This window comes from Zosterops lateralis (assembly GCF_965231275.1).
Source record: "Zosterops lateralis genome assembly, chromosome: 3".
Classification (NCBI taxonomy): domain Eukaryota; kingdom Metazoa; phylum Chordata; class Aves; order Passeriformes; family Zosteropidae; genus Zosterops; species Zosterops lateralis.
The window spans coordinates 34,846,435-34,860,874 of record NC_139764.1 but is presented as its reverse complement, the minus strand read 5'-3'; the positions used below and the strand labels follow the sequence as shown (position 1 = coordinate 34,860,874).

General features: G+C 36.6%; 1 protein-coding gene across 3 annotated transcripts in view; it reads right to left on the bottom strand.

Annotated features, from left to right (window-relative positions):
• Window positions 1–14,440, bottom strand: part of CRIM1 (cysteine rich transmembrane BMP regulator 1) — a 168,882-nt gene that overhangs the window by 106,027 nt on the left and 48,415 nt on the right. For 2 of the 3 annotated variants that reach the window (XM_083857561.1, XM_083857560.1), the window contains one exon: window positions 9,186–9,286. The exons of the other annotated variant lie outside the window; for it this stretch is intronic. In XM_083857561.1, the coding sequence (XP_083713687.1) occupies window positions 9,186–9,189 (4 nt within the window). In that variant the 5' untranslated portion in view covers window positions 9,190–9,286. The remainder of the gene's footprint in view (window positions 1–9,185; window positions 9,287–14,440) is intronic. 3 annotated transcript variants of the gene reach the window in all.

Sequence of the window (14,440 nt, the reverse complement as noted above, 5' to 3'; positions counted from 1 at the left end):
AGATCTGTATACTAAGAAAGACTAAATGGCAAATGCACCACTGAGAAACAAGAATACTGAAGGGTTTTTTCTCTTCTTTTAAAGTTAAAATCTTTTTTTTTAAATTTTATTTTTTAAACAGAAAATAAACACTGCTTGGACTTTAAAAGAAAACATACTGAGGACATAGTGACAGGACACTAGAATCTTGTATATTAAAACCAAACAATATGCATATTAAACAACACCCATACATCATCTTACAATATGTATGTGTGGAGTAGAAAAACTTCAACTGTAGCAGGCTCACTGCAGCCTCAACTTCACTACGGTGATTCAACTTCATGAACACTAGTATCAAAGAAATAGTTTCTGTAATACTTTAGATTCCAGAAGAAGAAGTCAAAGTAAAACAGAGAAGCAAAATGTCAAACCTAACAAATATGGTGAAAGCTCCATATAAGCAAGCAAATCCTTAAAGCACCTATAGAGGAATGTACACAACACGCCACTAGCAGATTGTGAAAGCATGTGAGAGTCTAGATTACTATTCATATTAACTCAAAACATTCAGCAGACAACCAGCCAAACTTTTCAAGACTTCATTTTGATAACTTCTGTTCATTTTTGAAGGTTTATGTCATGGTTTAATCCCAGTTCAAGTACCACACAGCCGCTGGCTCACTGCCCACCCACCACTGGGATGCGGAGAGAACTGGAAGGGCAAAAGTGCAAAAACTCATGAATTGAGATAAAGATAACTTAATAAGGAAAAGGGAGTAGTATAAAAAGAAAAACAAAAAAACCTCACCACAAATAATGCAAAAATCCCACAATTGCTCATCAACGGCCAACCTATTGAACTTCAGCCAGTCCCAGAGAAGAAGCAGTGCTGACAAACCTCTCCCCTTCTCCCCAGGCTCTGTTGCTGAGCACGACATGGTATGGTGCAGTTGTGGTCAGCTGTGTACCCTCCCATCTCCTTTGGCACCCCCAGACAACTCACTGCTGGGGCAACAGGAGAAGCAGAAAAGGCCCCAACTCCATGTTAATGCTGTTTAGCAATTCCTAAAACACCAGTATATTATCAAAACTATTTCATCACAAATCCCAAACACACGAGTCCCATACAAACCACTACGGAGAAAAGCAATTCTTTCACATTCTAAACCAGCACAAGGTAATATCAGAAGTCAACTTGCAAGTTAGTATCCTAGTGAATGCACACAGCTTTAACCACCCTTAAGTACAGCTCTTAGAGATCAACCCTTTCTGATTATTCTGAGATATTCAAAGAGAATCAGAATTTAGTTAAATACCATATTTTCTTTCAGCAGAATATTTTCCCTAACAACTCAGTTTCCAGACCAACTCCATGCCCATTACTTTATGCATTTCCAAGCCCCACTACTGTTGCCTAGTAAATAATTAAATGCAGAAACATTTTACTCTACTACAGCAACTGGAAGACTATTAAAAACATAAAATACAGGATATATTTACAGATCCTTTTGAATGTAACTCCACATGTACCACGTGAATTCAAGGATTTGTGAGACAGCACTTCTTTTAGAAAGTTGCAAATTTGTATTCTATCCTAAAAATAAATGCATCACTTGGAGTTTTATTCATTCACAAATAAGAAGGATATTTATTATATTCACCATAGATTTACAATGCTTGCAAATATTTTCCAATGATAATAAGGAAGTAAGGCAGGGGAACTCATGAATTTCTATCTGGACCAACATTAGAGTGACTCAAGACCTAACTAACTTGGTAAGTAAATACATGAAACCTGTCAATTATTCCAAGCTTGAATTGCAGAGAAAGTACAAAACCACAAACCTTTGCATATCTTCCTTCCCTACCTCCTCTCCAACCAGCCCTTATCACTCTCCCAACTGCCCTAGTTCTTCCTTTCTAAATTCCCCCCTCTGTTTCCCTCATCATCCATTCAGCTCATGTTTAATTGCCTAGCCCTCCTTCAGATCCCATCCCTATTCCATTTAATTCAAACCTCCTTGCAATGCACTGTCCAGATTCAAGGGGAGAAGAAAGAGCCCAAAAGTCTGTCCTTGCTTTCAATCCTTACACCTGACAACACAGAGTTACAATACTGCATGAAATCCTCCCTTGCCTTCTCATGTCCAAAAGCCCACTGGAAAAATTTTTTTTTCTTAAATCTCTACTGATCTTTTGCAAACATTTTTTGAATGGTTTATATCCTGGCCAACTACAAGCAGTGTCTATTTTGACAGATAATGTCCTATCAAAAAACCAAGAGACAGCTGGTAAGAGTATAATGAATACAGATTCCCTACTGGTTATCTCCAAGTACAAAAATCATCAATGTTAAAGTAAAATCTGAGGTACAGAGTTCTTCGTGGGTTTTTTGGTGGTTTTTTTGTTGTTGTTGTTTTGGCTTTTTTTTTTTTTTTTTTTTTTTTTAATAATGAACATTAAAATGTACTTAAAATCTTTAAAGAAAAAAAAAAATCTAAACTGATTATTTGCTCTGGGATTGCACTTTGTTGTTTTTACTTTGGTTTATAATCAACCAGAAGCAGATGTAGCAGAAAGCACTTCAATTTACATGTTTAAAATTCAGCAACAAAAATATTTGAATCAGTAATCTAATCTCAACACTAACTGTAATTTGCTCCCTCCCTTACCTTTCTGACAGGAAATGTCACCAAGAATGCAGGAGAAGAATACAGTAACGATCAGGGCAGGTGTTGCCTTTTTGTCCCACACCATACCATGCACACAAAGAAACAAAACAGTAGAAGGAAATATGCCTCATTCACCCTCTTAGGACTTTTAAGTGGTACATTCACCTATATTTAAATGTATACATGCTGAAGCACAAAAACTAGACCTCATCCTTAGCTTGAAAGAAGATTTGATGAAGAACGGACAGACAGAACCCAATAATTGCTGAAATATCTTCTGGAGATAATAATACAACTGAGAGGCTAGTAATACTAAACTTGCACCTGAAACATGGTACCAAACAAGGTCCTGATCTAGTCACTAACACACAGAGAACTAACACCTACTGTATTTGCATGTTTGCTACACACAGCACAGCTGTACCAAAAAATAACCACAAGAGTGCCCTAATGGCCTAAGCCACCAAAATTCAGGCAACTTTAGTTGCTGCTAGTTCTGTTGACTTCATGGGTATCATGCTAGCAAAGCTATCCATTGTGGCTACACACATGGACCAGGCTTTCTGAGATGCATGTGTTAAAATGTTACACTTGTAGTAAGTACTTTGTAATTGCCATAGTGGTTAGGCAGCAAACTTCTAGAGAAATCAAGCCTGCAACTGGACATTTACCCTCCTCAAAATGTCAGCAGAACATCAGCAATGAAACAGTGTAAGTCAACTACAGTTTTCATACAAAGACATTTTCACAGAACAGCACAAAATGATGCAAAATTAAAACCTGATGAACTTTTTATTGACAGGAAAAGACGCCATAACTATTACAAACAAAACTAGGTTGTTAAGATTACGTACTGCACCTGAGGTATTCCATCAGTGGTGGAATAAACACTGTGCTCTTAAAAAGTAAAAGTAAGTTAATTGTAAGGACTTTATGGCAGAGGAGTAAACACATGCAGGCACACCCTAACAAGTAAAAACATTCTAAGTTTACATGCCTAGCTGGCAACAAACAGTAAGAATTGTGTCATTTGCTGTCTGCTGGGATTCCTTTCTACCTTTTTTTAGAGTAGTTTCTTGTTGGTTCCAGCTGAAACCTGACAGAGTAAAGACTCATTACTGCTGACTCAAGAAAAAAATGCAGTAAAAAGAGAACACAGAGAAGCAGTCCTCATAAACGAGATCCTTAGAAGTATAAATTAAAAGTGAAGCTTTTAACATAATTGCATCAGATTTCAAGAGAACTAATTTGTAGCACTGAAAAGGAAAGAGACTACTTTAAGACTAAATGCACCCTCCCCATGACAGTATGGGTTTGGTTACTGCACCAGAGATGATATAATGGAAGCAACTACACACATGTATGAATGCAGATGCAAAATGCATAATCCAATGAAGTATAAAGCACAGTAATTTCTTTGAAAAAGTAAAAATGCAATAGACAAGAATGATAACTAAGAAGGGCTACTCCCTAATATCAGATGGTTTTTATGAGAGAAGAAAAAGGTATGGAAACACCTTCTGTAATAGTAAATAAGCAAACAGCAGAATGAGTATGCAGACCTGAAATAATTGGTTGGATGTTACACCATGTGTATGCTGTTTCTTTGTTGTGTCCAGTAACAGAGGCTATAAACATCTCACAGACATGGTGCTAGAGTTTCTATGGATATGGGAACAATCAAATTAGCCTACTTGAACAGCTTCCAAGCTCATACCAGAAGTCACCATCTTAATATCAAATTAAATGGAATTTTTTTGTAGCAAATTTTTTTTACTAATTTAAACTATAAACAAATGTTACATACAAACAAATGTTTAATATTCTATTCTGTATTACAAGGATGGAAGAAAGCAAAAAAATTATTAAATCTTGTTGGGAGACAAAAATGTTAATCAATAAAACTGTCAATCTGTTTATACAAACAAAGGTTCAGAGAACTGGAAATGCCTCTGGCTTATAACATATATTTATTTAATCCTGGATATATAATCTCTTCAGCATCAACACATAGCAGCTTCATTACATACAAAGAAGCCTGCCTTAATAGTACGCCACAATAAATGAAGCTAAATACCATTGATTACAATAACAACAACAAAAAAGCAATTTAGCAATTGCTAATTTACTAATGATTACTAATTTAAGACTGATAACCTTTGGGGAAAACCAAACAGACACCCTCTATTCCATTACCATTACCAGTGTATTTTTCTCACCAGCATACTGGTTTACCCCAGTTATTTCTGACCATGTTGAACTACACATAACATTGGAAATATATGCAGCTATTCTTTGAAATGATACATAAACAATAGGCACTTTAGATAGGTTATGAACCAGTGCTGCATCACATTATGAAATTTTAGTCAGATGGGTCTGTAGGTTTAGTTTATGTTTATATATATGCACACACACACACACACACACATGTATATCAACAAACCCCCCCCCCCCCCCCCCGAGCATTATGACATTATGGAAAATCCATTCATTAAAATAATTACTGAATTTGCCACAATATTATTTATATATCTCCTGCTACTGATAATAGCTATGAAATACATCAGTGAATTTTTGTCCTATTATTGTTAACAGTAAAACAGAAGCATAAAGATCACTGGGAAAAAGAAATAGCTACCAGACCTGTACCTACAGAAAATATGCTACTGTCTCTTTGAAAAATATATTTCTAGAGTAGTCAAATCTCTTCAGTCATACTCTAATTTCTCTGCATCACCACAAATGCGGATGAGAAAGAAACACGTATCAAGATCAATCAAAAAAACTCTACTGTATTAAAAAGAAAAGGTGTTTGCTATTGCACTGGCACTACAGAGAACACCAAGAATGCCTCCCTCAGGCAGCACCACACAAGTGGCTAAAAGTAAAGGAAAAAAACACTTTTGTCCGGAGACAGAAGAGTTACTCAAGGGTACCACAAATCTGGGAAGAGTTAATTATGTTTGATAGATCATGAGGAACGGCACAACTGCAGAAGAGCACAGAAAAGACTGAGAAAAATCCTGTTCTTCAAACAGGGAAAATTGCATAGAGAGAATCATTGGCATTGACAGCAGGCATTTCTCGTGCAAACTTCCCTGGCTTGGCCTCCTGACGGGACCAACAGCACCACAGAAGCCACAGGAAGCTAAGAAATAAAAGATGCAGCTAATGGAGAAAAAGTCAATGTTTTGATCAGCCTGGCACAGAGTGTGCGCTCAGAAACATGCTGGAAGCCATGAATCAAGAACACATCCAAATAAACCTGCAAGCAGGTCAAAGCCTCCTTCCCCCCCTCAAACAACCCTCAGCTGCATTTTGCACACCTGCTCCAAGCATATGCTTTCTCCATTAAATGTTACTGCCAGAACCAAACAAGCTATGAACTCATCCACTTTGTCCATAAAAGCACATGTCGGAGAAGAAATATTCAAATTAACTTCTACTGTGATTTTAAATGATGATAAGAAATATTCAGAGCTGACTAGAATATCAATTTAACTGGGCAGCTGAGGAGTCCAATACAATTCTGCCTGCAGGTCGAATCAATATCAAAAAAAAGGTCTTGTGCTACCAAGAATATTTACCATCAGATGTGCAAAAAACTAGTTTGGGAGAAGTTTAAAGGGGTGGAAGAGGTGATAAAGTTGAGAAGGAGTATCATACTGCGTAAATGGCTTTTATTCAGTGACGCAGTAAATGTGAAAATTCTCCCTCGGTGCGAGGCAGAGTAAACAGAAGAGGATTAACACCACGGTTCAGATCTCTACCTGAAGGCAGTGCCAGGGCAGGCGTCTGACTGCCCACACACTGCTGCAGGAGCTGGCACCACGGCTGTGCACGGAGCAGAGGGAAAGCTGGCAGGGCTGCTCGCTCACTTACATCCCAAAACAATCTCGAGCTGGACTCGGTCAGCATCCTGCTCCTCTGTGGTGTCTCTGCAAGCCAAAGCAGCTTTGGCCACCTGCCCACTATGGGTTTCTCTGCAATGAAAATCACTCCTGTTGCTGGCTAAGAAGTCAAAGACTGCAGATAAACACAGGCACACACCTACCATTTCTCTCTCTGATCAGTTCTCTATGGTGGGATTGAAAATACATGCATCAAAGGCAATTTTCATACCACCTTCAGCCTTCATTCTACTAGTGAAAAATGTTTTCAAGATACATTTCTGACAAATGTATAACATGTAACTTCATTCTCCAAAGATCTTTCCACACAGAGCAAAGGGAAACAATTGTGCAATGGAATTCTAAAAATCTTCACATCAGATACTTAACACAAAGATGATTCCTTTCACAGACACCAAATAGCTACATTCACTATGTGGATGTGGTATTTGTGTGTCAACCATGTCAGTTTTAATAGAGAAGAGTATCCCATCCCTTCCCAAGTCTAACATCTATTTAAAATATCATTCAATTAACCAGACTCAATAATATGAACCAAAAAGACTGATAAAAACAATGATATAATAGTCATTTGAGTGCAGATACTGCTTAGTCTCTACCTTGTATTAAGGTTGATTAAGACATGTAAAAAACAAGCACAAAAATATAAGCCACCCCTTAGCCACTCTTACTGTAATTATAACACCACCACCACTCATCATTTAATGCATAAACCAGTGCTGCAGTTGTCTGCAGAACTCATTAAAAGAACAAGACACAAGCATCTCCTCATAGTATCTGTTAGGATTTACCACCTTAGATGATATCAGTAGCTGGTTGTTTGGGGGGTTTTTTAACCTTCTGTATTTTCTAACATTAATGCAACAGTAGCAATACATTACTTAACACTGGACTGGACAACAGTTCAAACAGTTCATGTTAACTGATATTATTTTTCTGGAAGGATTTTTCCTATCAAAACAAAGTATAGAGAAAAAGTGAAGGATTACAAGAAGTAATGTACAACCAAGACCAAGACAGCAGTAAAGAAACATCAGCCATAAAATGTTTCAAGAAACTGAAGACAGTATTTCTTTCAAAGTTTTTCACATCAACTACAAGTTGAAATGAGAAAAGCTCCAAATTAACATAGTAAAGTTAATCTGATTTTGTAAACAATGCATTGGTTTTTAAACTGAATTTAACATTTCTTACATTGCCCTGAATAACGATTCGCTAAGTCTACTTTAATTGACCACCATTATATATAATATGGAATTCTGTAAAACAGTCCTCAACTCAGATGTTGAGTGCCTAAATTTGAGTACTATTTAATTAGGCAAATGAATGGAGATTCTAATAAATTATATTGTCTTTAAAAAAGATTATATAATCTTTGTATAAGGTAAAAAAATACTTATGCAGGTACCATGAAAGCCTTCTCCACCTCAAAGTACATTGACTTCAGAAATCGCCTCTTATTCTATTTTGCTTGCTTACACATTTTTTGTAGACAAGAGGTGCTTATTTTAAGTAATGGAAGATGCTAAGGAACGGCAATGATCCTTTTACCACCACTTTCTTTACAGTCACTACAAATTACTATCTAGTGCTGGTCCACAAACTCAAGCACTCATTAACTAAATGCTTTAACAGATTATTGTCACTAAATCTTGAGTAGATGAACCTTTCAGATGCTCATTTGGTACTAACAGCTACTATATAGCTTTTGAACTACAATGGTTTATTTTAAAGACAGCATTATGCAAATCCTAAATGGAGCTACTAGCTAACAAAGTAATGCTCAGCATGAAGGTGACTTAATCCCACCACTTAAGGAAAGCAAAACTTTGATAGTTTGAAAAAGCTTGTCTAACTTGTTGAATCAAGGACCATTTCAAAGCACCACTTTCAACCAACATGAAAAACTTCATGATCAGTGGTTAAGTATCTTGTTGAACAACTTCAGGCAAAAGATAAGAAATTGGTCTTTAAAAAGAAGAAAAACCAAATATATTGTTTTAACCGATGATTTTCTTTTAGCTAGGCCAAAACATACCTCCAAAAATATACAGGTTACAGGACTCCTACTGTAAAAAAAAAAACCACAACAAACCAAACTAAAAAAGATAAGTTTTGTTGGTTCTTCCCACACCCATTGCTAACTAGCAGTCCTGCACATCTCTACCATTCCTAAGAAAGCAGGACTCCAGATTTCATCAGTGACAGATCGATGAAGAAAAAGAAAGAGGAAGCAGCAGAGTATGTTCAAGTCATGACCTATAACACTTTGTGGTCTCTTAGCTTTGTGACCAAGATTTCTGATGGAAGGAATCACAGACACTGAGATGCCCATGGGAATGGAGGCTTCTTTCTCACTGCAGTTAACAGACTAACCAGGAGCTTCCACACAACTGGGAGGCTATAAAGATAAAAAAATTTCCCCCAGATAAAAAAAAAATTGTAACAAGACCTCCTCCACCCTGCCTGTAAACTGGAGGGAAATGCAAATGCTGCATGCCAAAAACGTAGAGTTGGAGAGGAATTCACAGGCTGCCTGGCAAGAAGAGAATAGGGGCAAGTAGGTAGGAGGAGAGGCACTACTGTCCAGGCCTCCATCCCAATGGCCTCTACTCACCCATGGAATGGCTGAGGCTGCTCCTCCTGCAAGGAGATCATCTGGGCATCAGCAGCAGTGGGAAAAGTCCCACTGTGCAACCAGGAAAGTGGGGAGAGCACCTACAAACAAAATGGAACAAAATGTAAAACTGAATTTAAGGAAGATGAGCTCACTGGATTCTAAATTCTGAGGAAATATATTTGAAACTTGAAAGGAAATCAAATCATATATCCCAATCATAGCAACTGTTGTCTAGTGTGTTTTCATCCCAAAGAAATTCCTGGAAATATCCTGACTATAAACAGCTATATGAGAAATTCAGTTTACATACAAACTAACTTAATGAACAACAGATACAAGTTAATTAGAAGAAATCACGAGAAATCTGCAGCCAGTAAATTAAATCTGTATTCCATGTACTAATATTTTCACACACATGTCAATCTACAGCAAAACAATGATGTCTTTGTAATGACTTACTGTCATCTAGGACAAAACCAAAATAAAAGTACACATGCTCTATCTGAAAAAAACTGAGACCATCCAAGTGGTATTTGTTTATGTAAATATTTCCCTTCTGCAATTCCCAAATTCTTGTTACATCAGAAGAAAATTATAGAGGATTACATAGCACCACAGTGTGACACCCATTACAGCACAGTATCCTAGTCTGGGCCTTGAGGTCTACCAGTATTAATAAAAAATAGATGAAATTGCCCATATAAGCTCTATGACAAGGAGCTTATGAGTTTGTTTATAACATTTGATGTAAACACAAAAAACCATGAACTCCACTACTAATCTTTTTTGTCTGTGCTACAATGTAAGCCTTCAATGGATCTATTACCTACAGCTACTGTTAATTAAACATGTATACAAAGAGAATATTTTCTTCCATGTAAAAGACAGCTGGCTAGCACCATCTTAATTAAACTGTAAATCCTGTATTGAAAAATTATTAGATAAAAACATCTTAATCACCTTTGACAATCAATCTCACCCTAAATGTTTAAAATAATTAATCATGTTGAAGACAGATGAGTTATTTGTTTAAAGGCTGCAGTCATAAAACCAATAAGGTCTCACATTTATAGAGCTATTTAGAACTAACACAAAGGCATTTTTTGCATGAATAGCTTCCTGCAATTCCAGAATCCCTGGAATGCAAATTCAGTTATGAAACCAATTAATCTTTTTAATTACTTAATTATCTCTCAGATCCAACAAACAGGCAATTGTAAAATACGAGAGAAACAGGAGGCAGAATGAAGGCATTTGTAACTGTACAATGTCTAACCTATTCCAGAAAAACAACTGCCCTCTGGAAGTGGCAATTTCCTGTGCCAGGCAGGAGCCCTGGTATATCTGCAAGCAGCTGAGCTTGCAGCACTCTGGCTGGAGTGTTTCTCAAGTGCCTGGGTATACTCCATTTGAGATCTGCACATACTGTCACCAGAAAAGGTAAATGTGAAACAGATTGTCAAGTGCAACAAGTACCTTGGATTCAGCCTTCACTTCAAAAGGCTCATTTCAACCTTTCTGGAGCAGGAGGTTCATCTGTCTCTCCTACCCTGAAGTAGCCTGAGCAATAGTCTGAGTAATTTTACTTTATATATAAATATATATATTAATTCTGAGGAAAAGTTAGGTTTTCTTCACTCCAATCTATCAGGTTTATTCTCATTTAGCACCTGACCCCATTAAGAAATACTTTTTCCCCAATTTACTTGATTTTTACTAATTTTCTCCTATTTTGTCTACTTGCTGCATTAACCCTGCACTTTCCTCTGCAGAGGTTTGCCCTGATATAACACTGGGAACAGTGGTAAATATGCGCTTCATGTTCTCCAGAGACCAATGCAGTACTTTACACACTTGCCTATTACAGACTCCCAACCTTTTCTTCACGTCTGGGTAGATCATGGTAGTTACTTTCTTTTGCTAGCAGTAACTGTTCACTTTTTAGAAATGTCAACATAAATGATTTTTAATATCACTTGTTTTTTTAAAAGCAGCCTTGGCCTATTCCATTAAAAAAAAAAAGTCTTAAAATAGCCTGTTTCTATTGTTTGCCACCCAGTCATTAGGTCTGCAAGCCCATTCAACACACTGCCCTTGAACTCTTGATTCCAAACACATTTCAGATGCATGTCTGGTTTTCTTTGAAACCAAACCACAAGTGCCATAGATATTGCTCAAAGTTTTAAAATAAAAAATGCATTATGTTGAAAGACTATATATAGAGAAAAAAAAAAACACAAAAGAACAAAATAAGGTAGCAGTAAAAGTCTGGTTTAGATTACATTTCATCATTAGAAACTGTAACTAACACTTTTTATCATTTCCCATTGAAATTGTATTTTGGTTGTTTCTAGCTGGCAAACTTAGCCCTTTAACCCAGAACTCCTTGTATTTCAGCACCAGTATTTTCTATTAAGGAGAAAAAACATCACATTTTAGCAATGTCAACACTGATTTCTTCAAAGAATCGAGAGAAGAGAAGCAATACTGGCATTTCTTGCAGTGCTAAAAGCAAGTTAATCCTTTTTTATTTGAATTTCTCAAGATTATGCAATCTACTAGCACCTCTACCTGAGAGGTTTTAAACTGGTTGCCAATTCCAGTCAAACATGGACAGAGTTTAAAATACAGGAAAATTAACTCTTAAAAGGTAATTATAAGGAAGAATAAAGCCAATATCTGATTATTGCCATTATCTAGTAACCTGAGGGACAGAAAAGCTGAAAAGGTGGTTTCTTTGCGGTTGGGTTTGGGTTCGTTTTTCAGAGGGATGGGGTGGGTGTTGTAATTTTTTAAAATTCAATTGCCTTTTAGAAAAGTTGGCAATCACCATATGTTTAGTTGTTAATTACATACCATGCATCTTTCTTTGCCTAGTGCAGGTACCGTGGAAAATGCAAAAAGAGGCAGAAAAAACATAACACAGCACAAGCTTTTCTAACAATGAAAAGGAGCTTTCTATCACCTAGACATGCTCAACTTGAGACATCCAGCTGAAGTATCTGAACTATGAATCCAATTTCCCCATCCTGACATTATGCTATGGACAAGCTGGATACCTGCAAAGGCATTTCAGACCTTTGGTGACCTGGGTCATCTTTCCCACTTTCCCTGTTAACCACAGTGCAACATATCCATACTTCTGACACACTAAAAAATGTGCAGAATGTATTACAATCACACCTACCAGAAACTATCCTAATCCAAACAGCCCAGTAAAATCTTCAACCCTTTAAAAGAACAGATGTATCACTACACATATATAGGTTTTCTGGGCTTTTCTTTGAATAGAGACATGGTAAAATAAGACTGTGATGCAAGGACAAAGCACTCTAGAAAGGAACAGTTTAATTACTTGCTCATATTTTTAGTATTATGAGTAATTTTTACACTAAACCTATGTTTATATGCTAATAACCCTACCAAAGCTAAAAGAGATGCCGCAGTGCTGCTAGACACCATAGTCTGCTATGAAAGAGACTGTTTTAAGTAAACTAGAAGTAGCAAGAAAATATATATTTTTTATTTATAAACTTTGTTTGGGCCTTGTACAGGAATGTATGGGAGAAGGTAAGATCTGCAGTATAGAAGAGACATTTCAGAGGGGTCAGAATTGGCTGATCTAGACAGACAGCTGGAAGAGGGCTGAGAGGAGCTGTTCAGCCAGTGGAGGAGAGAAACTCTCCATGCTAGAAGCACTCACCATTAGTCATCTGGTAGTTTCAACTGCTAGTTGAGAGGACAGCTTTAAACTCTATGACTCTTCTACAGGGCTGCTTTTTGAAGGCCTTCTACTTCAGACACAGAAGTAAGTTCAAGTGCCCTCACTAAATGAAGAAGTTTTGTCAACCTGGTAATACAGACTAGTGGCAGATGATAACTTCAGGACATCCTTTAAGGTTATACTGCAAGCAGCAAATGTAAAAAGTGAGCAAGTACAACTTGATTTTCACACCTTCCTCAATGAGGCTTTAGAGATCAAAGTCTGGAAACAAGATGTCCTTGTTCCTTGACTTCAAGAAGTTCAAGGAACTTCTCACACAATAAAACATTATTTTTTGTCTTGCTGAAGTTCTCTTATTGGAACAAGTCAGCATGACATGAAAACCATTTTGAAAGACAGAAATTCTGTAGTTTTACAATACTTTCTTAGCTTTAAACTAGCTCTATGAATCAAATAATTATACACTTAATAGGGAAGTAGAGAACGGTCTAAAAATTCTACAGTACCTTTCAACTTCTTGAATTTAAAGCAGCTATCACTATAAAAACAGAAAAGTAAGGTTTAGTCTACTGTGCAAGACAGTATTTTGACCCTGTTAAAATGCTAAACACTGTAGCACTTTCGGTGAACCAGAAAAACACCAAAAGATTGCTGAGGCAAAGTAGGACACTCATGAAAAGCAGCAGGGAGAGAGGTACAAAACCCCAAAAGCAGAACAACAAAAAAGCTCTTGCCGTTACTCTATATTTACTTGCAACAAACTTTCTTGGAAAAATTAATTTTGGATGTCAACATTTGTTGGACTTTTTCCTCCCCCAAAAGATATATGCAGAGAAAATGTTGATCTATATTTTCAAACTGTTTTAAAGACTGGATTTTTCATAACTTCATGGTTACTTCTTCTACAGTTCCGAAACAAGAAAAGAATGTCTCAATTGAACTATGAAATTAAAATCTAGATGCTGTATACGAGGTGAGACACACTACCAAGAGTCAATTTTCTTCCAAATCTGAATGGCAATTGTATGAAAATTAAGTCACACTCTAAAGAATAATAATTACACATGCCTCATGCAAGGTTTTAGGGCAAGAGATTGCAATAACCTTTCAAAACATACATGAAAGTTATATGGAAAATGATCACTTTCTTGCAATATTTTGGCATTGTGACACAACTATTAAAGCAATAATTTATTGTAGCTTTTATACTTTTACATATTACAACCCTTGCAGTTTGAAGATAATAAGATGGAAGCATACTAAGAATACAGAAGAATAAATTCAAATATTTAGTTCGCAATTATCACAATTTCTGAATTGGATGTTATTTCTACTGCTCTACAATTTTTCAAAGAAACAAATCCCTTAAGGCTTTATTTTAAAAGTTGCACTGACAACAATGATTAGTCTCTCTGTTCAAAGGAAAGAACAGCATGATCCAGCTAGTGCCTTCCTGTCTTACATGCCTACCCTAGAAAATTTCCCCTGCAGTAAACACTGAATTTTTTTTCAGCCAAGTAATAGATAC